Consider the following 25,239-nt stretch of genomic DNA (forward strand, 5'->3'; position numbering starts at 1 on the left):
ACCTTCTATCCCAGTTTTCAGCATCTTCTGATTTCCACAATTTTTCTGCCATTATAGCTGTCTTTCCTTAGTTTCTTCCCATGTTTTACGCTCTTGTTCAGACTCTGCTAGTAATGCTACATTGTCATTGTACAGCAGTTTTGCTGCTCTGTCCACTCCAGCTTGTTTGATAATGTAATCCATCACTGGTATGAACAGCAGTGTGTACAGAGGTTCACCTGGATGCACACCCACTCCCACAAGAACCCCCTCTTTTAGTCCATATACTGTCTGTACTTTTGTTATTTGGAAGAATTAGTGTAGGCTATGTGCAAAGACTAGTGTTTCTAGGATTTCACATCATTGCAGTACTGCCTAAATTAGCTTTCTTGGGACCTTGTCGTATGCTTTCTCCAAGTCTAGGAATGGGCAATTGGACTCTGTCCTCATCTGTAGTTTCTTCTCAACTGTGTGTCTTACTGTAAACATTGTGTCATTTGTCTGAATCCTGATCCGAACTGCTTACCCCCCATCTTACTTTCTGCTACTTTGTGTATTTGTTCATTAGTCACCTAATGCAGAGTGATAAGAGTTTAACTCCTCTATAATGCCCTCAGTTACTGTGAACTAGAAAACTTATTCGGTAGCCATCTGGCATATGCCTTTTCTCTTCGTGCTTCTATGAGTACCCTTTGGAGCCATTTCTTCCCTGATTCACCCAACATCTTGATTATATCTGCCGTGACCTCATCTGAGCCCAATGCATTCCCTGACTTCATTTTCCTTAGCACTGGCTTCAAGATGAATCAGCACATGGGATTGGTAGTTTTATGCAAGTTGAACACAGCCTGTGTCAATATCTTTGCAGACTGAAAAGCAGTGCTTATCCTCATAGGAAATGAAGAGATGGCTGACATAATTTGGTCAGTAAATAGAGAAACAGGAAGTTGCTAAATCCATATTTTATTTACTATTACACTGTCCTGTCTTCATAAATCTGCTATAGGTTCATAGGTAGGTACTAGGCTATTGGCCCTAGGGCATATATAAGCCTAGCCAAATGGTACCCTGGCTTTTGCCACCCAAGAAAATTATTTTCCTATGCCCCTGTCGAGCAGAGCCACAGAAGTGATCCCCGGGGTGAATTGCCTTTGTTCAGTGCCTTATACAGCTGTACTCTCATCAAGGGCTAAGCCTTCTCCCAAAGCAAAGAAAATGAAGAAAGGAAACATTTGTAGAATAAAATCAGCTAAGAAGGCGGCAGCATATGGGACAATGAGAAGAATACAAGCCTCTGTTGAATTTCTTAAACACTACAGCTACCTTAGTGGCTTCGCCAGCAAGGGATTAAAAGCTGGTCACTAAGCTGCACAGAAAGGATCGACCTACATTTGTTCAGAAATTTTAGAGAGTAAAGCCAGTGACACCAACAGCTGCACTAGCAATGGAAGGTCATAAAATTATTACTGGTTCAGGAGTTCCTTTCTCAGCATTAAAATTGTGTCACTGTGAAAACACCAGAGTTGAATCACTAGGCCATCTCTGATGCTGCTGCCCTCTACTTAACAATCTGTTTTTCCCTAAGCATTTGGTTGTAAGGAATTTTCTTCTGGAATATTTTGTTAGTGCACAGGTCACTCATTTTCCAAATGTAAGCACATTTCCAGGGGCAATAAAGCTGTTAATAGTTTTTGCAAATACCGTTGATGGCAGGAGGCAGTTGGAGATTTTTTTCTCATTTTCTGACTAGCAAAAAGGAGTCGCATATATAGCTTACAGACTGTTATAAGGAACCTGATTTAGACTGTAGTGTGTTATCACAGTTGTCATGTTCTCCCATGAATATGTAACCTTTTTGGATATAATAAATCACAGTAAGGATTATTTTGAATGGCCCACTTGTGCCCCTTTCTTGACAGAACTGAAGTATCTGAAAATTACGATAGTAAAACAGCAAAAGAGGTCTGTTCGCCCCTTTGTTCTACATATTTGAGAATTAGTGGTCAAGATGTTTTTAAAACTGTAATATTCAGAGTCCAGCAACTAAAAACTTTTAGTGGACACCTTAGACAGGGAATTCTTTTTCAGTAACTTAAAGGCTGACCCTGCATTTAGTTCTTTATCAGCATGTCAGTTGCAGAGAAGACTGCATCTTACTGTCTGAATCCAAGTAACAGCAGGAAAGATTCCCATGACCACAGTCCCCATCGGTCTTCTCCACTGATACCTATGGGATGCATTTTTTTGGCAAGTTGGGGAGAGCATTTTATATTGTTCAAAAGGGATTTTGCAGGCCATTTCTGATGGCTCTTAATTAGAATCTTGGGGGCATCCTCATTTATCATCTTATCTGAAGTTGTTGTCTTCATTTGCTCTTAAACCTGTGGGACACGGATCTGGGACGGATCCGACTCGGCCGCATTTCTCCAGCAGCTGATCTGAGCCCCAAGTTCCTCGCTTACCCATAATGCCCCTGTCTTCGTCCTCCCTTCAAAGCTCATTTACCACTCTCGTGTAAACATTGTGATCCATTTGCTCTAAGCTGTTTAGCTGTTTTGGGTAAGTGTGTTTAAATTTTTGTTTTAGATCTTCTGTCTAGCAAAAAAAAAAAAAAAACCCTCTTCCTGTTGTTCTATGTATAAGTGTGCGTGTGGCTTTTTTTTCTTAAGTTTGGGTCTCTCTCGATCATGTCCAAGACTCCCAAATCTGGCTTTCGCAAATGCACGGAGTGTAGCCATAAGCTTTCCCCAGCTGATGGCCACACTTTGTGTGTTGTTTGTCTAGGGGTTGCCCATCTTGTTTCCTTCTGCTTGAACTGCGCGGGGTTCAGTCCCTGCGCTTTGATTGACAGGAGGGATAAACTTATTCTGAAAGGCCTTCTCCCTCCACCTGCCATGGGGGCCCAGGCCACCCTGGATGCTACTTCTGTCTACTCCCCGGCCTCTGGGACTCAACCTCTTGCTAAGAGGACTGGGAATGGGGATAAACACAAAAAGGATGAGGAAGTCGTCCCCCAACCATTTTTCCTCAGCAGAACCACCAGTCAAGCTCCGCTCAGGTACTAGTATTGGGTCTCCCAGCTATGTTCTTCTTGTTTCTCCCTGGAGCCATTCTCCGGCGTCACCTCACCGCCTCTCTAGGCCAATGTCCGTGACCTTTTCCTCCAGATCCACTCACAACCTTTCAGAAGCCGAAATGGACAGGATGATGCAGAGATTCATCTGCACCCAGATACAGATGGGAATCTTGCCTGCCCCCTCTCCCTCCGGAGCGGGGGTCATGCAGTCCACCTTCATGCAGATTACTCCTTCTCCGATCCGACACCCAGTTTTGGAGTCCTCTGATCCGAGAGCTCTCAGCATCAAGGGGTCAGCACCAACAGAACTTGATACCTCGATGCTGACCTTTACCTTTGGCAGGTTGGATCCGACGAGCTCTGATTCGTCTGGCTCTCAGAACCGTAACCTCGACGCCGGATCCGAGGGGATGGTTTCTCCTCCTGAGTTTTTTGGAGCAGAGCCTTCCAATCAGAGTATCAGCGCCTTGAGGTTCAGCTCCAGCTCCCCCTTTGATCCAGAGGATTATGGATCCCTCCCTAGCCCCAACTCAGGTGGTTCGTTCTTTGACGTGGTGGAGAGGGTTCTCTCATTCCCATCGAGACCCTTGATGATCTCATCCTCTGAATCTGTCCTGGCTCCCTCTGTTTCTGGTTTGGATTCTGCTATCCTGCTACCTCAGGGACAGCCTGCTGCCTCTCCGCCCCCGGGAGCTCCCACACAGAAGCAGCTCGATGTTTTCAAGTCTTCCCCGGAGACCCCCCCCCCCCCAGGAGGTTCCTTGAAAACATACGTGTAAAAGGAATCACTTAGACTACCTGCCGGAGTCTCTCATGGAGGACACAGAGTTGGATAAAGGAGAGGGTTTCCCTGATCACCCCCAGAGGATGTCTCATTTGGAGACATGGAGATCCTGTGACAGTGCTGGGTATGGTCTGTCCAAAAACTCGACCCTGACGAGTATGATGGCGGTGTTAGCAGCTCACCTGTGGCTGCAGAAGTGGAATTCCAGGTCTTCCCTTACCTGGAAGATTGACTCCTCTCTGTCCCCTCCAGGCATCAACTCTGCCAAGCCTGGGACTTTCTCATCAAAACCACCCACCAGTTGGGCATCACCATCAATCTCAACAAATCTCTGTTGCAACCAGTCCAAGTTCTGGATTTCATTGGAGCCCGGTTGAACACCATTCATACCAAGGCTTTCCTGACACCTGACAGACTTCAGTCCCTCAAACATCATATCTTGCAGATTCTTCAAGTTCCATCTCCTCCAGCGGAGTTAGTTTTAAGGGCGTTGGGGTCTATGGTGGCCACGATCATCCTTGTGTCCACAGCTTGGTTACAGATGAGGGTGCTCCACTGGACCCTAGTGGTCCATTCTAGATTTACAACTGTTACATCCTATGCGTCTGTCCCGGGCATACAAAGATTCTCTGCTTTGGTGGATGCAGTCCCCAGAACTTCTTTGCGGTTGCCCATTTATTCTCCCCACCCCTCTGACCACAGACACCTCCCTGCCAGGGTGGGTGGCCATTGCTTGGGATGAACAGTTCAAGACACGTGGTCTTCCCTTGAGACCCAGTTGCATATCAGCATCCTGGAGATGAGGCCGGTGCAATTGGCATTGCAAGCTCTTTATGCCTATCTTTCTCTTAAGGACGATTACCATCCAGACAAACAATACGTCAGTAGTCTGTTTTATCAACAAACAAGGAGGAACCAGGTCTTTTCCTTTTTGCCACAAAGCCATGAGATTGTGGGAGTGGGCGATCTCCGGCCATTTTCTGATGTCAACGCACATTCAGGTAAGGTCTAGGATTCTAGAGGACATGCTAAGCAGGTCTATCCTGATGCCTTACGAGTGGTCTCTGAATCCTTCAGTAGTGAAGCAGATCTTTCTAAGTGGGGCCAGCCTTGCTGCGATCTTTTCCCTCTCCTTCCAACATGAAGTGCAGTGAGTTTTTCACTCTGAACCCCCTTCCGGGGAGCCCCTCGGAGATGCTGTAGTTCATGCTTGGTCCTCCGGTCTTCTGTATGCTTATCCTCCTCTTCCCCTTATTTCAAAACTCATCCAGAATGCTCAACAGCTGGGGAGCTCAGTCATCCTCGTTGCCCCCTTCTGGCCTCGCCAAGTATGATTCCCTTCTTTGTGGTCTCATGTAGTTTGTCCTCCATGGACGTTGGATCCAGTTCCAGATCTGATCCCACATCCAAATCTGGCCAGTCTGAAGCTTACTGCTTGGCTGCTTCAGTTCCCATGTTAGTTATGACTCCCAGGTTATCTTCCCCAGTTAAGAAGATTTTGATAGCAGCTCATAGATCTTCCACAAGAAAGGTTTATTCCAGTAAGTGGAAGAGTTTTTCAATTTGCGCAGTCCCAACGGGATTTGGATCCCTTCACTGCTTCAGATCCTGTTATCTTGGAGTTACTGGTAGGCATTTTTCAGCAGGGTGCCTGTTTCTCTACAATTCAAGTTCAATTGGCAGCTATTTCTAATTTCCACACAGGGGATAATTCAGCTTCTGTAGCCTCTTCTAAGCTCTGCAAAGCATTTCTGAAGGGTACCTTTCTTCTTAGGCCACTGATCAAAGACCCTATGCCTCCTTGGGACCTTACTCTGGTCCTTCAAGCCTTGGTTTCTTCCCCCTTTGAACCTGCTGTTTCTGCGGATCTACAATTCCTGTCTTGGAAGGCAGCCTTCCTGATTGCTATTACTTCAGCTAAAAGGGTGTCGGAGCTTCAGGCCTTATCCGTTAAGCCCCCCCTACATGATCTTCCATAAAGACAGAGTTTCTTTGCACACTAATCCTTTCTTTCTGCCTAAAGTGACTTCAGAATCTAACATCAATCAGGTTATCATCTTTCCTGTCTTCTTTCTGAACTTGCAGAATAAGGAAGAGTATAAAGTGCACCTGCTGGATTTTCTTAGACAATTACGTATTTACTTACACAGAACAAAGGCCTTCCGCAAGTCTGATCAACTCTTTGTTTCCTATTCTAAGCCCTTTTTTAGGAAAGCCTGCATCTAAGGTCACCTTGGCTCATTGGATTTCTTAGTGTATACTCTTGGCATATTCAACCAGGGGGGAATGCCTCTGCCAATTCCTGTTAAGGCGCATTCTGTTAGGTATATGGCTACTTCAGCCACCTTTTGGTCCAGAGTTTCCTTGGATGACATTTGCTCTGCTGCTACATGGGCATCTTCACATACCTTCATCTCCCATTCTAAGTTGCATCTTCTCTCCAGAAGAAAAGCATCCTTTGGCTCTGCCATATTACACAGTATCCTTCCATGAGGGCCTCCCAGGTGTCTGGTAGCTGGGGACTCTGTCCCACAGGTTGAAGACCAAATGAAGACAACTTCAGATAAAGAAGTTATTTACTCACCATAACGTTCCATCTAAGTTGTTGCTCTTCATTTGTCTTCAACCGCTCCTCCCCCCTGCCTTATATGGGCTGTGTGGCAGTCTGGCTGGATAAAACATGGCCCTTTCCTTGGCATAAACAGGTATTTCTGTTGATACTGTCTGAGTGTTCTGGTGGCAGGGCGTAAGGTATTGTGTCAGGTTGGGTTGCTATGGGGGGGGGGGGGCAGCAAACTCGATCTGAAGGAAGGAGGAGACAGGGGCATTATTGGTAGGAGAGGAGCTTGGAGCTCGGCTCAGATGCTGGAGAAATGCTACTGAGTCGGATCCGTCCCAGATCCGTGTCCCACAGGTTGAAGACAAATGAGCAACAACTCAGATGGAATGTTATGGTGAGTACATAACTTTTTTTCCACTGCTTAATGATGTATAGATTGCATTAGGTCTGATTGAAAAACATTAAAATAAAAGATGCCGTGGATTCCAGACCACCAAAAAGAAACGGGGTCTTTCTTCCAGTCTGTTCTTCGTCCCAAGGAGAAGTATAAGAGACGTGTCCTAGCCTTTTTAGATCTGATTAAGACCATTAAAAATAGTACTGGTTTGGTGCTCTTCATATCTATCCATCCATCCTCAATACCTTTTTCCCATTTTATACATGGGGTCAGAATGTCACTTCAGCAGTGACAATCATCTCATGCCAAGGTTTATATATTAGAGTTCATTTATGGTAATTCTAGACATTGGGTATACACGTCTTCACACTGGCTTACTACAAATTCATGAAACTGCACACCTTGATTCTCAGTCTTGGAGAAAACAGATTGAAACCCACAATTTAAATGTACATATTCTAATAGCACATGCTCTTGACTAAAGTTTATGAGCAAATAAGCCACGGGGGGGGGGGGACTTTTATTGTGCAGGAGGGAAACCCCTTTGTCACTCCTGACTGTACCTCATGGGGAGAAGCAATCAACAGAAATCACTGACAAGTTTTTTTGCTGTTTCTTCAGAAAATGCCATAATGTAAAGTGAGCAGCATCATGTAAGCAGTTACTACCTTGAGCTGTGAAACACAAGCAGCTGGGATATAGAGAGTCTCTTACAAACAGTATGTCATGTATCAGTATGTTTTTTTCTAAATGGCTAATAAATAAGACAGGAACACAAAATGTATAGTCTACTCTTACTATGAGGTTTGAATTGAAGCAGACCTTTTTAAATTATTTTTATTTAGATGCCTAAATTTAAGCATTTAAAGTCAAACGTGAGATGTTTGTGAAAAAGTAGGAGAGTAAATAAGGTAATAAATTAAACAAGAGGCAAGAACAAGAGACAAACTTGTGCCAGAAAGAAACGGGTAAGAGTTAAATCTCATGAGCATGACTGAGTAAGTAGTTTGAGACTGGTTAAAAACTTTGTTCTAATAATACATTCTCATTCATCCACCTAGAAAGTGCCAGATATATGGCTGTTGAAAAGCAAAATGTGGAATTCACCCCCAGGATTAATGAATTCAGGGAACAGAGAGGTCAAATACCAGGACAGTAGTGCTTAAGGGAGATGAAACAATGTTGGACTATACTATTAGAAAGTGCAGACTAGGCCAAATCAGCACATTTTGGGTAGTATCAAAATACCAATATAATTAACTGAGCTGTGGAATTTTACATTAGCTTGAAGGGATCAGGTTCTGAATTTGGAAGCCTCAAGTGCAGGGTGTTATAGTAGTCCCACATGGGAGGAAAGCAAGTCCTGTACCCCTACTGGATGTTCTGCAGGTGGAATAATGTGCTTAATAAGGAGAATATGGTAAAGTAAAAATAGAAAATCTTGACAACAGCCACATGAACCTTTGAGTGTCATTTTCATAAGTGTTTACCTTTAAATTTTCCTCTTTTTCCCTTAGAGGTGACAATGAGGAAGAACACTGGTGTGGAGGAATTTCCTTCAGTGCCATGTATAATTATGGCCTTTAGCTTGGAGGTGTTGAACTTTAGCCAGTTGTTGGCCAAGTTATGGATGTATTCCAATTCTACCCGAGGGAAGGAGAGGTACAGCCTCATGTTGTCAGTGCAGTAGTAATGTTATGAACATCTCCTAAAGCAAGCTTTTGCATGACAAATGGCAGTAGATCCAGTGTAATACTTTGTGAATTCTCACAGGTCAGAGAGTAGGAAGAAGACGAATTAACATCTAAAACATTTCAAGTCATCCAGAGAAGTAGGAGGCAAACCAGTCCAGGATGGCTCCCATGTTGTCACAGTAGTGATGCAGGCAGTCCAAAAGGATTACATGTGCTACCGTGCCAAGTACCAGGAAGGAATATAAAAAGACCAACCAAGGATAACATAGATTTACCTACTTGTCCTTTATTGACAAGGTAAGTTGACTGGTCAGTGACCCTTTTCAACCATGAATCCTGTATGTAAGGCCGATGCGAACAGAAATTGCAAACCTCTACATTCAAGTAGAACAATTAAAGAAATTATGACAATTTTCTATCAAGACTTTGGTAAGAGCAATTTCTGTGCTATGCATGGATTGCATATTACTGGAATGGATTGTTGCTGCTACTTAAACAAGAATCTAGTTGTACATTTTCAGCTTTCTCAAGAACTTTGCTAACAACTGGGAGGTTCGAGATGCATTAGCAGTTAATCCAGATCCAAGCAGACTCGAAGGATTGCAGTAGCTGGTGTCTTTTTTTTTAGAACAGATGGAAAACACTACCTTTAAAAGAGAACACAACCTGGTAGAGAACTAAGACCCAGCCACACCCTCATGCAAGATGAACAACCCTACTTTGGACAAGGATATAATCTAGAAGTAGTAGATCACATTCTAGAAAGCAGTATGCAAGTCATCATTAGTAGAAATACTAAACTCGGGCCAAGTTCAAGATGACAGACTCTTCTCAAGAATACACGGTATATTGGGCAGTATATCCTGGCAGACACTTATCCCAGTTAAGATGGGCTTAGTGGCAAAGTATTCATTGGCGTGTTAATATGTTTTAACGAGTTAAAGCTTTCTAGTTATCAATCCGGGATGACCTGTTAAAGTTTGTCCACCACCCAGAAGGGAGCAGCTGGTTGATTAGCCATTGCAGAGCTCCACAATACAAGTACAAAGACTTCAAGAGATCTCTGCGTGGTAAACTGAAGAAGGTGTTCAGTAATCGGGAACTTGGCCTCAGACAGGTTGGTTTGGTAGCACCTGCATTGTAACTGCTGACTTGTCCTTATCAGCACACAAGTCTCAAGACTGTACAGTGGTAGAAAGTGCACATGGTATACACTATTTGAGACTGGGATTTCGGGAAAAATGTAGTCTAGACCCTGTGGTAGGCCTTGACCACCTCATAGTTTCTTGGCACTGAATTAAAGTAGTTAGTGGTGTGAGACTGTGATTGTGTAGTCTTGAGTATCTATACTGTTTGTTGTGCATACCATTAGACCCTTATCTGGAGGTTTCCAGCTTGTAGGTCAACTATAAAGTGAATCAGGCAGTAGTGAGACCATGTGACTGATGTTCATCGTGTTTCACTGTTGCAGTCATTACACTTGGGTTATCCTGCTGGCAGGCTACCCGCAGTCGGCCTGAATTCCAAAGTCCTGGTCCGGCATCGGTTGCTGTCGCCTCTTCCCTGACATCAGTGCGCCAGGGGTATAAAAGATGCAGCCAACGAGATTTTCTTCAGTCTTTCTTGCCGCGTGGTGCCTGAAGCAAAAGCAGTTCGCAAGTGCCGGTTGGCTGACTCCTGAGATTTTCGAAATTGAATTTCAGATCCGAGTCTTCATTAAAGCTAAGTACCCTGTTGGGGAAACATTTTCTTGCTCCAGACCGATGTCAGCAAAAGTTAACAATTGTATTTCTTGTGGGAAGCAAATACCTCATAATGATTTTCATTCTTACTGTATTCCTTGCCTAGGCCCTGACCACGACGTTGCTAGTTGTCGGTTTTGCACTAGATTCAACCAATGCACTATTAAGCGTCGGTTCGATTTTGCTTTACATTACTTTGGCCGAAGGTTTAACTATATAATGCCGTCGGAACAACCGACGACCGGAATTCATAAAAAGCGCAAGGACAAAGAAAAGGACAGGCATCTGAGGTCCAAAACCGACGGACAAAGCCTCTTCTAGGCCAGTCGCCGGTTCTCAGTGAGGCGCTTTTGCAGCCCTTGACACCTGCTACCTCAGAGCCACAGGCCGCCACCGACTCCCTCGTGGAGACAACTAGGCCTCTGGAAACAAGGTATTGGGCCTACGGAAACTATTCCCTCAGATGGGTCTGGAGCCGCTGAACAGGCATCGGCTTCTGAGGGTGTTTTCAGACCTACACAGCTTACTATCAAGACTACTTCAGCAGCCAAGGCAAAGTCTAAAACACCTATAAAGACAAAGATGCAAGTACAGCATTCACCTGGACAGTCTTCCATGCCAAAGAAACAGATGCTTAAAATGGCCGAGGACCTAATTATTCTGATCAGGGGTTCCCATTCCCCTCCTGAAAAAAGGCCTAGGCAAGATACTGACAGATTCCTCTGACCAGGTTTCTATTTCCTCTGATTCCTCTTCAGAACGGGGATATTCTCTTCCTCCCTATGAGGATTCTGACGCTGATGAATCTATCCCTTCAGCCTCTCCTCCTGAGGATTACTCTTTTGGGGAAACCCTGCACACCATGAGGGAGCATTTCCATTGGGAGAGCCAGGATTATTCAAAATCCAAGAAAAGGCTCAGAGATTTTCTTTTACTGCCTCAGCACAGGGCTCTTGCTATCCCTCCTGTACTAGATATAGTTGATGTTTTTTCTGAATCCAGTTTGTCTCCTGATTCTATACCCCCTGCACCAGTTAAGCCAGATAGGTACTACAGGGTTCCAGATTCACATAAATTCCTTTATAAAAACCCTGCTGCTGACCCAGAAACAATTTCTCAGGGTCCCAAAGGGGTCAAGGCTTCCACTGCAAAAAAATCCTGTTCCCTCTGATAGGGATTCTAGAGCATTGGACAGATGGGGGGGGGACAGTTTACACCTCTGCTACTTTAGCTGTAAGGGCTTTAAATTGCCAATTTCCCATGCTTAAATATCAACAATATCTAATGTCTTTGCTCAAACAGAAAATGCTTACAAGTTCAGAATATCCTGAAAATAAGGAAATGCAGGATTTATTGCATGCAGCTGAACAAGTGGGAAAGCATACTTTGCAATGTGGTTTTGATTCATTAGAGGCTTCTTGCTGAGTCACAGTTACAGGTTCTGTCATTCGAAGACATGCTTGGTTAAAAGAGCAAAGTTTACCTGATCATGTTAGAGCAAAATTGTTGGATGCTCCATTACAGCATTATACTTTGGTGTTAAGGCAGAAGAGGTGTTAAAGAAAATGGATGATAAAGCAAAATCTATGCAGACAGTAAAGGATTTCTTACAGGTTCACCCACCCAGATTTAGTAGAAACTGGCCTTCAAAAAATTGGTCCTTTCCAGTGTCAGACAGGCCACAAAGAGGCAGTTACAGACGCCCAAGAGGCAGATCTCAGCCAGAAGGCACATACAGACCTAAGCAATGGGGTAACTCAGCCCCCAAAGGCAGAGAAGACAAATCACAACCCTATAGGAAACGGTCCCAATAACTTCCCTCTACCAATGCCAAGCACTTACCTTTTGGCAGCACCCTTAGGGGGAAAACTAGCACTTTTCTCACAAAATTGGCACATAATTACCCAAGACAAATGGGTACTGAATATCGTTTACCAGGGTTACAAGTTCCACTTTCGCACCCTGCCATGGCCAAAAGGTATGCCAGACCTGCCACACAATCAATGGGCAGAGGCACAAAAACAAATTTCTGCTCTCCTGGACATGAGGGCTATTCAAAAAGTACCACAGCAAGAGCAGGGACAAGGATTTTACTCAAGACTTTTCTTGGTATCCAGAAAGGACAAAGCTTGGAGACCAATATTGGACCTGTCTACTCTAAATACTTTCCTGGACATTCCAAAGTTCAAAATGTTGACACTGCAGCAACTTCTACCCATGCTGGGCAAAAAGGCTTGGCTGGTTACTTTGGACCTCAAAGAGGCTTACCTGCATGTCCCAATCAGACAATCTTGCAGAAGATACCTCAGATTCGTAGCTGGCTCAATGCATTACCAATTCTCTGCACTGCCCTTTGGCTTATCTGCTGCACCCAGGGTCTTCACAAAATGCCTGGCACCAGTAATTGCATTTTGCAGACAAAAAGGAATTCAAATATATCTTTACTTGGACGACTGCCTTATTCAAGCAGACAGCAAGGACATTCTTCTAAAGCATCTGGCGTTTGTAAAATGATTACTAACTTGCCTAGGGTACACAGTAAACGAAAAGAAATCAAAACTAGTGCCCTCTCAAGATATAATATTCCTGGGTGCAAGCTTAAATACAGCTGCCCAGATGGCTTATCTCACGCGAGACAAACAGAGGCAACTGACTCATTACTTTCAAATGATGGCAACAAAGACCCAGTTACCTGCAAGAAAAATTCTGCATCCTGCTAATTCCATATGCAAGACTGCATATGAGGGAACTACAATGGTATCTAAAAAGTGTTTGGACTCAACATTGCCACAGCCTGGGAGCAATAATTACTCTCATTCCCTGCCTGCAACAAGAGTTTCGATGGTGTGCACTGGCCTGTCACCACAACAAGGGACAGCCTTTCACTTTACCCACAGCCAGGCAGACACTAACAACAGATGCATCGGATTATGCCTGGGGAGTACATATGGCGGGAAAATGTATACAGGGCACGTGGCCCACAGATCAAATGCATCTTCATATCAATCAAAAAGAGATGCTCGCTGTACAGAATGCCCTGACAGCCTTCAAGGATCTACTACTTCCAGGACAACTATAACTAAAGATGGACAATACTACAGTCATGTGGTACATAAACAAGCAAGGGGGCACACATTCCTACCCCCTCTGCAGGGAAGCCATGACTTTGTGGAACACAGCACTGGCCTATCAAGTACATCTGCAGGCACAATTCCTGCCAGGAAAGGAAAATACTCTGGCAGATGAACTAAGCAGAAACCTCATGGACCCTCATGAGTGGAAACTAGATCCACAAGTCTTCAGCATGATAAAGAAATGGGGATGTCCAAGCATAGATCTATTTGCCTCCCCTTACAACTGCCAACTACAGAGATTCTGCACAAGGACTTATCACTCACAAGCATGGAAGGTGGATGCTCTATCATTCAGCTGGAAAAGCCTAACAGTTTATGCCTATCCACCACTGCCTCTACTGCCTAAGGTACTCCTAAAAGTCAGACAAGAGAAACCAAAAATTATTTTGATTGCCCCAGACTGGCCACGCCAGCACTGGTACCCAATCCTAAAGACCTTGTCTCAAGGGCCAGCCTGGACTTTACCTCAAATTCCTCATCTGCTGACCCAACAAAACAATCAGATCCTGCACAGCCAACTCAGAACCTTAAATCTGGCTGCATGGCGAATAATATAGCCACTAAGATCACATCTCTCTCTCAAGCAGTTATGGATGTCATTTTGGAAGCCAGGAGGCCCAGCACCAGGAAATCTTATGCAGAACAATGGAAGAGATTCTGTGCTTGGAACCAGGCACAAGGACTTGAACCGCTCGTTCCTAATATTCCTCAGATTTTGCAATACCTAACTGAGATGCCGGGCAAAGGCCTATCCTTCTCATCAATAAAGATCCATGCTTCTGCCATTTCAGCTCATTACAATACAGAACCTCCAATTTTCTCTCATCCACTACTAAGACAGTACTTCAGAGGGGCAAAAAACATAAGAGAGCATCCACCTTCCAAGCCTGAGGGTGAGGGACCCTGGCACAAAAAAGAGAAAGTTGTCTGCTCAGAGGGGAGGCAGAGAGGTCCATTTCTGGAGTACCCCACCAGTGAACTAGTTCAGGAACACCTTATTGTAGTTAGCGTTAATTTGTTAGTGTACATTGCTTCCCCTCCCCCTTCAGTGTTCTGTTTGACTTGAGTGTGTGGTGAGTGGTCTTAGTGGGAAAACAGGTAATTTTATCTTGGATAGAGACATGGCTGATAAGCCTGTTTTCAAAAGGTGCACTGAGTGTGGCCATAAATTGTCTCCCGCAGATGGCCACACTCTTTGTGTGATGTGCTTGGGCGTTGCCCATCTGAATACGGATTGCTCTATTTGCACGGGTTATAACCCATGTGGTATCAAAGACAGGAAGGCTACGTTGGCCCTGAAAGGCCTTCTTTCCACTTCTGAGGTAGTTGCCTCGTCCTCTGCTTCGGTCACACTGGCTGCTGTGGCCGACTCTCCTTCCTCTCTTTACTTTGCTTTGCCTCCCTCGCATGCTGGGACTCAACCTCCTGTTTCTAAGCCTGTGGAAGTGGAGCAGAAAAGGGGTATGAAGAAGGAGAAAGAGACAAAATCTCATAAACTAACGTAAGAGGTCTCCGGACCTTCCTTCTCCCGCCAAAAGGCAGCCTAGGATCCGTGACTGCCCTCGGCTCCGATCTCTGAGATTTTCCCCGGAGCCAGAGGAGATGCGTTCTCCATCTAGGACCTTGGTTCCTCAACCTACCAGGTTGGAGTCTGTGGCCTCGTCGAGGTCCACAGAGAGCTTATCGGAAGCTGACATGGATAAAACTCAGATCCAGATGGGGTCTTGCCAGCCCCCTCTCCCCCTGGAGGTGGGAGCTTGCTTCCTTTTTTCACACCGATTTCTCCTTCTCCGATCTGTCCACCAGGTTCAGAGTACTCTGATCCGAGGATGGCCTTAGTCAGGGGGTCGGCACCTACGGTACATGCTTCCTCAATGCCGACAGCTGCCTGGAGCGTGTCGAATCCGAGGGAGCAGAACTTTACTCATTGGCTCCGGCATTGTGGGGCCAAGTTTCCTCCCTCTGGCTCCGTCCACTTCGGGCCTGGCTCCGATTCTCCTGTCTGATCCAGGGAGACCGGCTTCCTTATTAGCTCCCCAGGGGGTTTGTTCTCCCTCTGTGCTCGACATGGTAGAAAGGGTTCTCTACACTGGATCGAGACCATTGACTATCTCCTCGGATTCCACCCTGACACCATCGGCTCTGTCTACGAATTCCATCATTTTACCAGAGGGACAGCCCGTGCTCGAGAAGCCCCAGATGGTTCCCCCCCGAGGAACAAGTGGCTTGTGAGTTCCCCCCGGAGAGCCCCACCGGAGACTTGCCTTGCAATCATACGTGTAAGCGGAGGACACAGATTGGGATGATGGGGAAGGTTCCCACAGGTCGCCTCCCAAGGATGTCTCCTTTGCAGACATCATGGAAATCGTATGCCAGTGGGGAGGTTGGTCCGCCCCCAAACCTTCTGATGAGTCCGTGTTCCTGGAGGCTTTCGGCATGGGCCCATCTACTTCCTGGGTGTCCCCTCCTGCAAATCCCCTGGTGGACATGGTCACCTCGTGGGCATGGAAGGAGCCTGACACCAGGGAACCAATCCCTAAATGTCCTGATAAGATCTTGAGTCCTCCGTCAGACCGGCGTAGAACAAGGGCTCTCCCTTAGATGCTATGGTGGTAGCAGCAGCCACAAAAAAGGAACTAGCCCAAGTGAGTTCCTCTGGTTATCCTCCTGACCGAGTCGTGGATGATGGATTGCTTAGGGAAGCGGGGTTTATGCATCAGCAACCTTTCCATTAGGGTGCTGAACTACCTGGCCCACAACACGAGACTCCAGCGCGACCTGGTCAAGGAGTTGGATGAGTCTCCCCCCAAGTCCATGTCGCAAGGGGACAGGGACTCGTTCTCCGCACGTCCATATGACTCCTCTTACATGCTACTGAAGGAGCGGCTAGGGTGGCTGGGTCCGGCATGTCCATGAGGCGCAATGCCTGGCTCAGACAGTTTTTGGAACCTTTCAAGGCGTCTTTTGCCAACACCCCTTATGACGGCTCTACTCTTTTTGGTAAGACCGTCAAATAGACTTTAGTCCAGAGTGAGAAGGACGGGAAGAACACTGTCTGCAGTCGGAATCTGCTTCTCGAACCTTCAAAGATCCTTTTCCCGGAAGCAGAGAGGGCAAAAGATGTGGTTCTGGAAATCACAGTATTCCCGGGACACTTGGGGCTCTTCTTCCCCCAGAGGCAGAGGGGGGCAGAATAGTCTCCGGCCCAGAATCAGAGAGGGTCTGGGGAATTTTGGGTTTCGAGAACCTTTCTCGGACAGGCCCGGACAGCAATCCTGAGGGATTGCCCAACTGCTCTACTCTGGAGGCAGTCCGGGGACGATTGTCATTGCACCTGGTGGCATGGGAGTCCATCACATTACACCACTGAGTGCTTCAGATTCTATCCAGAGGATACTGTATCCCCTTTGTGGGTCCTCCCAAACACCTCCCAGACATAACACCCACACAAAGGGAGACAGCAGCACAGGAAATCTCCAAGCTGCTAAGGAGAACAAGCTGCTTGGAGAATAAGCTATTGAACCCGTCCCCCCAGAGCAGTTCAGATCGGGCTTCTACCCCAGGTTCTTTTTGGTGCCAAAGAAAACAGGGGACTTAAGGCCCATTCTGGACCTATCTACCCTGAACCTGTCAGTTACCAAAGAAAAATTCCGGATGGTCACACTACAGTCCATCATGCCGTACCTGCAATAGAACAACCGGATGTGCTCGTTAGACCTCCAGGATGCCTACTATCACATAAAGATGCAGAGAAGCTCTAGGAGGTTCCTCCGCTTCCGGCTAGGAGCCAATCATTACCAATTTCAAGCTCTACCCTTTGGTCTCACCACAGCCCCCAGGGTGTTCACCAAAGTGATGGCAGTAGTAACGGCTCTCCTGAGGCTTCAGGAGATTCAGGTCTATCTGTACCTGGACGATTGGCTCCTCACTGCTCCCACCAGGTGTCTACTTTCTCAAACCAGGGATTATTTCTTAAAGCTTGCTCTGCAATTGGGGATCACAATCATCACATCTAAATCCTGTCCAGGTGATAGACTACATTGGGGCAAGGATAGACACCTTAAAGTGCAAAATCTTCCTGACCACAGAGAGAGTACAAGACCTGAGGATGCATGTCTCTCTGATCTACCGTTCTCATCTTCCATCTGCAGAATCAGTTTTGAGAGCCTTAGGTTCAATGGCAGTCACCATAACGCTTCTTCTGTACACTCGGTTACATATGAGAGTACTGCAGTGGGCACTAGCTGTACAATAGTCCCCGTTGGAACTTCCATTAATGTATCCAATACACCTCAGTCAAATCTGTCGGTCATTCCTTCTGTGGTGGGTGTGCTCTCCAGAGATCTTGGAGGGACGACCCTTTGTTTCAGCCCCTGTCCAAGCCACAGTGACCATGGATACCTCCCAACTTGGGTGGAGGGGGCATTCTTCAGGCAGGACAGTCCAAGGCCTATGTTCCCTTGTCGAGACCAGGTTGCACATAAATGTTCAAGATATTAGGGCGGTCCTTTTGACATTGCAGGCCCTTCATGCCTTTCTTCCGCTGGGAATCTTTGCAATTCAATCAGGCAACATGTCAGTGGTCTGGTACATCAACAAACAGGGAGGGACCAGATCTTACCCTCTTTGTCGCGAGGCCGCAAGAGTGTGGGAATGGGTGATCTCCACCGGTCGCTTTCTCATAGCAACGCACATTCCGGGACGGTCTAACATTCTAGCGGCCAGGTTAAGTCGGACTATTCTGATGTCTTATGAGTGGTCTCTGAATCATTCAGTAGCGGAGCATATCTTGCTGCGATCTCTTCGCATCTCCTTCCAACGCGAAGTGCAGTGAGTTTTTTGCTCTGAACCCCCTACCGGGGGAGTCCCCCAGAGATGCTCTAGTCCATGCTTGGCCTCCTGGTCTTCTGTATAGTTACCGTCCAGTACCTCTTATTCTTAGGTTTCTACAGAAAGCTCGTCGACTGGCGAGCAAAGTGATCCTCATTGCCCCGTTTTGGCCTCGCCAGGTATGGTTTCCCTTCCTTTGGTCTCATCTTCTGGCTCCGCCCTGGATCTTGGATCCCATTCAGGATCTGATTTCACACCCATTGGGGGTTCCTCATCCAAACCTGGACAGTTTGAAGCTTGCAGCTTGCCTGCTACAGTTCCGATGATCGCTAGGATTCCTGGATTATCCTCTTCAGTTAGGTCTATTTTGGTGGCTGCTCATAAGTCTTCGACCAGAAAGATTTACCGCAGCAAATGGAAACATTTTTCATTTTGGGCTTCTCAAAGGAGTTTAGACCCTTTCATGGCTCCTATTTCTGCCATTCTTGATTTCCTAGCCAATATTTTTCAACAGGGAGCAAGCTCTTCTACTATCAAAGTTCAATTGGCTGCCATCTCTCATTTTCATGTGGGTGAGAATTCTGCCTCCCTGGCCGCCTCCAGACTGTGTAAAGCCTTTAACAAAGGTACTTTTCTGTTACATCCCCTGGTCAGGGATCCTGTTCCCCCATGGGACCTTACTATGGTTCTTCAAGCTTTGGTCGCTCCACTTTTTGAACCTACTGCAACCACAGGTCTTAAATTCTTATCTTGGAAAACAGCATTCCTGGTGGCTATCACTTCTGCTAAAAGGGTTTCAAAACTGCAAGCTTTGTCCATCAAAGTTCCATATATGATTTTCCATAAAGATAGGGTTTCCCTTCGGACCAAACCATCCTGTCTTCCAAAGGTTGCATCACAGGTTAACATCAATCAAACCATTAATTTACCTGTTTTCTTCCCAAACTTTGCTAACAAAATGGAATACAAACTCCACTTGTTGGATGTTCATAGACAGTTACATTTTTATTTACACAGGACCAAAAACTTCCGCAAATCCGATCAGTTGTTTCTGTCTTTCTCTAAACCCTTTTTGGGCAAGCCTATCTCCAAGATCACTATTGCTAGGTGGATTTCCTTGTGCATCCTTCAGGTCTGTAAGGATAGAGGTGTGTCTACTCCGTGTCAAGTGAAAGCTCATTCCACTAGGTCCATGGCTACTTCTGTGGCCTTTTGGTCTAGAGTCTCATTGGATGATATTTGTTCTGCAGTTACTTGGTCCTCATCTCATATCTTTATTTCTCACTACAAATTTGATTTGACTTCTAGAGGGAGAGCATCATTTGGTTCCGCGGTGCTCCGGAATATCCTTCTATGAGGGCCACCCAGGAGTTTAGTAGCTGGGGACTCTATCCCACAGGTTGAAGACCAAATGAAGTAAACTACTTCAGATAAAGAAGTTATGTACTCACCATAGCATTCCATCTGAGTAGTTCTACTTCATTTGTCTTCAACCGTCCCTCCCTCCTTCCCCCTGACCTTATCATACGAACAGCCTATTGGTTGCAGTTGTAGGTCATAAAGTATTTTTCAGGTCGGGTTATCAGTATAAGGGTCAGCAAACTCAATCTAGGGGTTGGAAGGTAGTGGAGGTGTAGTATGGGTAAGGGGAGGAGCTTGGAGCTCAGAGAAGATGCTAGTTTATTTGCCGTCTTGGATCCGATACGGATCCAGTATACCACAGGTTGAAGACAAATGAAATAGAACTACTCAGATGGAACAATTACGGTGAGTACATAACTTCTTTTTTTAAGTTTATTGAAAATCCCAGACCCTGCAGAAAGGGAATAGCTAGGGCAAGGTGTTTTAATAGATCTGGGCTGCTGACAGGGCAGGATGTCCAAATAGGGGTAAACATGAAGCCCTTTTACCCTTAGGTAGGCAGTGGCTAGGGCTAGGGACCTTGTGAATACCCTTGGAGCAGTGGAGAGACCAAAAGTCAAGGTAGAGAACTGAAAGTGCAAAGAACCCACTGAGAAATGCAAGAACTTCCTGAACTGAGGGTGAATAGGGGTATGTAGGTGGCATCCTTGAGATCCAGAGAGGATAGAAAGGATTGAGGGGGGGACCAAGGGTAGAAGAGATTTCAGAGATAGCATCTGGAAAGAAGGCATCACCAGGAATGTATTTAAGAGGGAGAGGTCCAGAATAGGCCTCCATGGGACATATTTTCTTGGCACAAGAAACATCTTGGAGTTAGAACCCTTTTCCCTATTGGTCTGGAGGAACAGCCTGAATGGTGCCCTCGTCTATGAAGGTGGCTGGATGGGGGCTGAGGTATCCCCTGGAAGGGAGGAAGTGTCTTACAAGTTGGAATACAAGCCAGCCTTCCTTTTTGTTTTCATTGCCCTCTCTCTGGAATGATGTCCCATCTGTGGCATGTGATTCCCTGTGTATACTATGTGTAGGTTTGTGTTTCATGGCAAATGCATGTCTGCAGTCTTAACTGGTTCTTCATGTTTCATTGCCTACCCATTTCTAGGCAAAATACAGTGCTTCCACATTTAGGAGTGATGCAGTGACATTCTACGTGATACACATGGTTCCAAAAGTATGGCTTAGTAAGTAAGGTTGCAAGAAGTTCATCAGAAGGGATATAAATGATGATGTCTGCACCTTATAGGTTTTCACTTAGCTGATATTAACATTGTCAGCAATAACACATTTATTGTATTTGAGCCCTTTGTTTTATTTCCCCTAGAAGGTAGCAGTTATGATAGCCCATCCTCTTCAGACATTCTGAGTGTGTTTTCGTTGTCCTTTTTTGTTACATTTCATCTGGCAAGATTTTGTGCTTGTGAATATGCACTGTTCTCTTCATTCTGTGTTGTAGCGTTTCATGTGACAAATTTGATGCATAAATTAGAGAAAGACCTGCACTTGTTGGTTTCTCAAGTAATTAATCTGTATTTAGCTGTAGTACAACCCTCCTAAGAACATACGTTTTTTTTTCAGTTTAAGCATAGGGAAGTGTGCCTTGGTATTTGCAACAGTAATTTGTGTTTCAGATTGGAAATGCACCTTGAGTAAATCTGTCAGAGTATTGTAGTTCATTTTATTTTTTATTTTTACTGAATTTTCAGAGTTCATATAAATATTGATTTTGAAATATTTATTAAGACATTTAATTATTGTTTTTATTAGGAATCTGGACGGCTTTTATATATTGGCCAGAATGAGTGGACACACGTTAACTGTGCACTGTGGTCAGCTGAAGTATTTGAAGATGATGATGGATCCCTGAAAAATGTGCATATGGCAGTTATCCGAGGAAAGCAGCTGGTAAGATCTTGGAATGGTAGAATAATGTACAGCTGTTGTCCCCAGTAAAGTGCAGTTTTAATATTAGCTAAGTAGCACTGCTTCTGGCTTTCTTCGTGTTATGAGCGGTATGTCTTATTATGTAGTAATTTCAAAGGCATTCACACAGATTCTCCCCTGTTTATGCTCATAGCCCAAGTTTCAACATGCTGGCTACAAACACTTAGCCTTAAGTCTCCCACTCTTGTCTCTGTTCCCCATTCACATACATATCATTATATATAAAGATGTAGGTAGACTAACCCTTGTGATTGTGATTCACTCACCAGAGTTTTTCCATCTCTCCCCTGTGTGGTGGTCAGTTACCGCCTTCACTGGTCTTTGGTATATTTTGATCCCTCTGTTGTTTTCATTTTATCACTATTAGGATCCCACCAGTCATGAAGTAGTTTTTCATTGTGTCAGACTTGAATTATCTCAGTTCTGCTTGCCATACATGTTCTTTTCACCCTCTTCTTTCTCTTTCTTTCTTTCAACTCCATCCCTTCCTCTTACCCCTTAATACTGAAGTGTGTTCAGATTATATCCTCCCTTTCACTTATGTGTTTCAGTATATACATGCTATGCTTCTCCCTCTCAACATCTGTGCCTCTCACTTCCCTGTACTGTTTTGGTAACTGTACCTTTTTTTGTCATACTTGTTGGCTCCCCACAGTTGAGTAGTTGTTTCCAGAGCCTTTCCTCATTCACTGGGCCTATCAGATCTGATATAGCCACCCTGAACTAGCTGGGATTCATGTTTGGAGCAAATGAGAAAGAGGCTCCCTGTGGCAGCATCTTGTACTACTACAATGTAGTGATTTCTGTTAAGGTCTAATCTATCCCCTGCACACTCATGCCATCCCAGGTGTTGCTTTGCAGTGTGTCGGCCATGTCTTGGCTTGCAACTCAGCCACTGCCCTGTCCTATTTAGAGCTACAATCCCTCCATATTTTCCTGACTTCTGACAGGGACCGATTGTGATGGTTTTGACTGATCCCATACCTTCAGGCTCTTCCAGGGATTGATTGTGATGGTTCATCTGAGCACATGTGTGAATGTCTGTGTCTTTTAACCTTACTCCCACAATTTTCTTCTTTTGAGCTTTAGCTCATCTCTTTACTTACTTTCTGCAAAAATTAAATCATTTTGTGGCATTTTTTCTTTCTTAGTAAAGTGTTTTGCAACATTTACAGTAGTTTTTTGCTTAAGTGATTGGATTGTGATTCTTACTGTTGGTTGGTGTAGTTATCTCCTTATTACTGTTTATTTTTCAAGGGACATAGCTTTGTGCTTCAAAATGTGTTTGGGGTGTGAGGATAGATTGCCCCCCCCCCAACTCCCACTACAATTGTTTCTTTTGCTTAGGAGTGGTCCACTTTGATACTGAGTGCCAGGCCTATGCAGCCTCTGGTGCCAGGGCTTTGATTGAAAAGCCAAACTGGTATTGAGGGCAAGCTACCCAGTTCCTTAACTCCTACCCAAGCTGCTATATCTCCCTTGAAGAAACCATTGGAGAAGAAAAAAGGACAGGAGCACAGACAAGGATAGGAAGGGTATAAAGAAAGTAAAACAAGAAGAAAGCCTTTGAATAAAGAGAGAAAGCCAGACAAAATAAAAATAAGAGGTCCACAAACATTCTGCTGACTCCCTTTTGGAATATTTGTCAGATTTGAAGGCTTCAAGGCCTTGTTTTTCTCAAGCTTTGACTTTGATTCTGGAATCAGTATTCCCACCAGCATTGATCTCCATCCATTCCAGGTTTGGTTGTAGATTCATTTATTTCCCTGGCATGAAGCATTTAGAGCCTTGGGCTTTCAGAAGCTGATGTTTCAGATCAGCTTCATTCACCATTCATCCCCTTTATGCCAAATCCAGAGTTTTCCCTGGATTCATCCCCTCATGAGGTCCACATTCCAGACCATAAACATTTTACACCCTGCACTTCAACCTGGTAAGCCTGTTTCCATGACATCTATGAGATCTTCAGAAGCATTAAGGACTCTGATCTGGACCACCTCATGAGAAACCTTTTGAAGGTCCAAATGTACCTGGGAGAGTCCTTCCCTCTCCCTCAGTCCAGGGGGTTGAGGGTTCTTCCCCTCAAGCTTTGATGCTTGTTTCCTTCCCTGGTCCACTTCTCTGTGCTGATGACAATGGTTCCAAAGCAAACCCATATATCTGATGCTATCCATGTCATTATTCATCATGGATGGGTCTTGGATCCGACCTCCAATCTGAGCCGGCAATTGAAGGACAGATCCAGAGCTCAAGCTCCTCCCCTTCCCATGTCCCCTTGCTGACCTACAACCTCAGATCTCATTTGCCATGAAAACGCTCTGACGTGATTCCAGCAGCTCAAGCGAAGAATTCAGATAAGTGACTTGGGTTTTCCTTTTGGGGGGATTTTTCCTTCCTATTCTTCAGTAACATAGCTTTCTAAATTTCTCTTTTGGTTCCCGCCTTTTACACAGGTCCCTTTCCTTAGCTTGGGTTAATGGTTTCCTTAGCTGTCCCACTCTTTCCCCCCTTTTGTTTTTGTGAGCATGCTGTGTGTGTGTAACATGTCTGATAAAGCCCTAGGGCTTTAAGAGATGCTCCTCGTACAGTCAGAAGATGTCCCATTGCGACACGCAGAAGGAGTGTATTTACTGTTTAGGAGAGAGTCGCCTAAAGGTTGAATGCGACATTTGGGATGCATTCAACCCCAGGGCTGTCATGGATCGCAGGAATAAACTCCTGCTCAGTGGACTTGCTAAAGGGGGAACTCTAGCCTCCGGTTCGCCCACTAAATCTCCTCCAGATCCCAAAAGTAAGACCACCTCCTCTTCCTTGAGGGACTCCCCTGCAAAAATCCCCAGATCCGAGCCCAACCTCTTTGGTTTCAGATCCGGGCTTTTCCACTCCGAGAGCCTCTGGTCAGTCCATTTGATCTGAGGCCTTGGATGTGACTCTGCACACTATGGCGTCGGATCTGACCCGTTTGTCGGATCCGTCTTTGGCGCCGATGAAGCAATCTAATCTAAAGGTCACGTCCGATCCAGTAATCATAGACGATTCTCGCTCGAGGTCTAGAAGTTCAGGCCCGAGGCATAGGAGTCTCTCTCCCTCCCGAGACCGCAGGATGGTGTCAGGGTCTCTGGGCAGGTCAGGACATTCTTTGGTGTTTTCCAGATCTTCCAGAAGTCTGGTCCCTACTGATATGGATAGGATGATGAGTTTCCTCAAAGCCCAAATCGAGTTGGGTTTGTTACCATCGCCGGCTGAGTTACCCAGGGGATCTTCTCCATCTGCAGGACTCCACTCTCTTCGTCCTACCACCCCACATTTGAATTTCCAGGATCGGAGCATTCCCTGTGAGAGGCAGTCTGTGTCGAGCATCCCCCCTTCCTGACATTGTCAGAGTCCCTGGCGGGCTCTGTTATGGTGCTCCCAGGTCTGTCTGTGCCTCGGCCCCATGAGGTCTGAGCAGGTTCCCAGGAGGTGGTATCAGGCCCAGAGTTTTCAGACCGTTCCCTTCCCTTGGGGGCCTTTATGCTGGACAGCTCTGGGCCGATATCTGGAGATGTTGGTTCTGGGTCGGAGTCCCTCCTTCCTTCCCATATGACTGCGGCCGTGGAGGAGGAGAGGGGGCTTTGTCCAGCCCGTCAGCCTTCAGGGTGGTAGAGAGGACCTTCAGCTGGGCAGTTACATCTCCTTTGTCT

The 25,239-nt window shown here is 45.6% G+C and overlaps 1 protein-coding gene across 5 annotated transcripts in view; it reads left to right on the plus strand.

The window, feature by feature from the left end:
- The window catches only part of KMT2A (lysine methyltransferase 2A), a 3,231,120-nt gene that overhangs the window by 2,054,970 nt on the left and 1,150,911 nt on the right, over window positions 1-25,239 (plus strand). For all 5 annotated transcript variants that reach the window (XM_044080894.1, XM_044080898.1, XM_044080897.1 and 2 more), the window contains exon 21: window positions 21,380-21,517. In XM_044080894.1, coding sequence (XP_043936829.1) covers window positions 21,380-21,517 — 138 coding nt within the window. The remainder of the gene's footprint in view (window positions 1-21,379; window positions 21,518-25,239) is intronic.

This window comes from Protopterus annectens, chromosome 8.part0 (assembly GCF_019279795.1).
Source record: "Protopterus annectens isolate FY-2018-M chromosome 8.part0, PAN1.0, whole genome shotgun sequence".
Classification (NCBI taxonomy): domain Eukaryota; kingdom Metazoa; phylum Chordata; order Ceratodontiformes; family Protopteridae; genus Protopterus; species Protopterus annectens.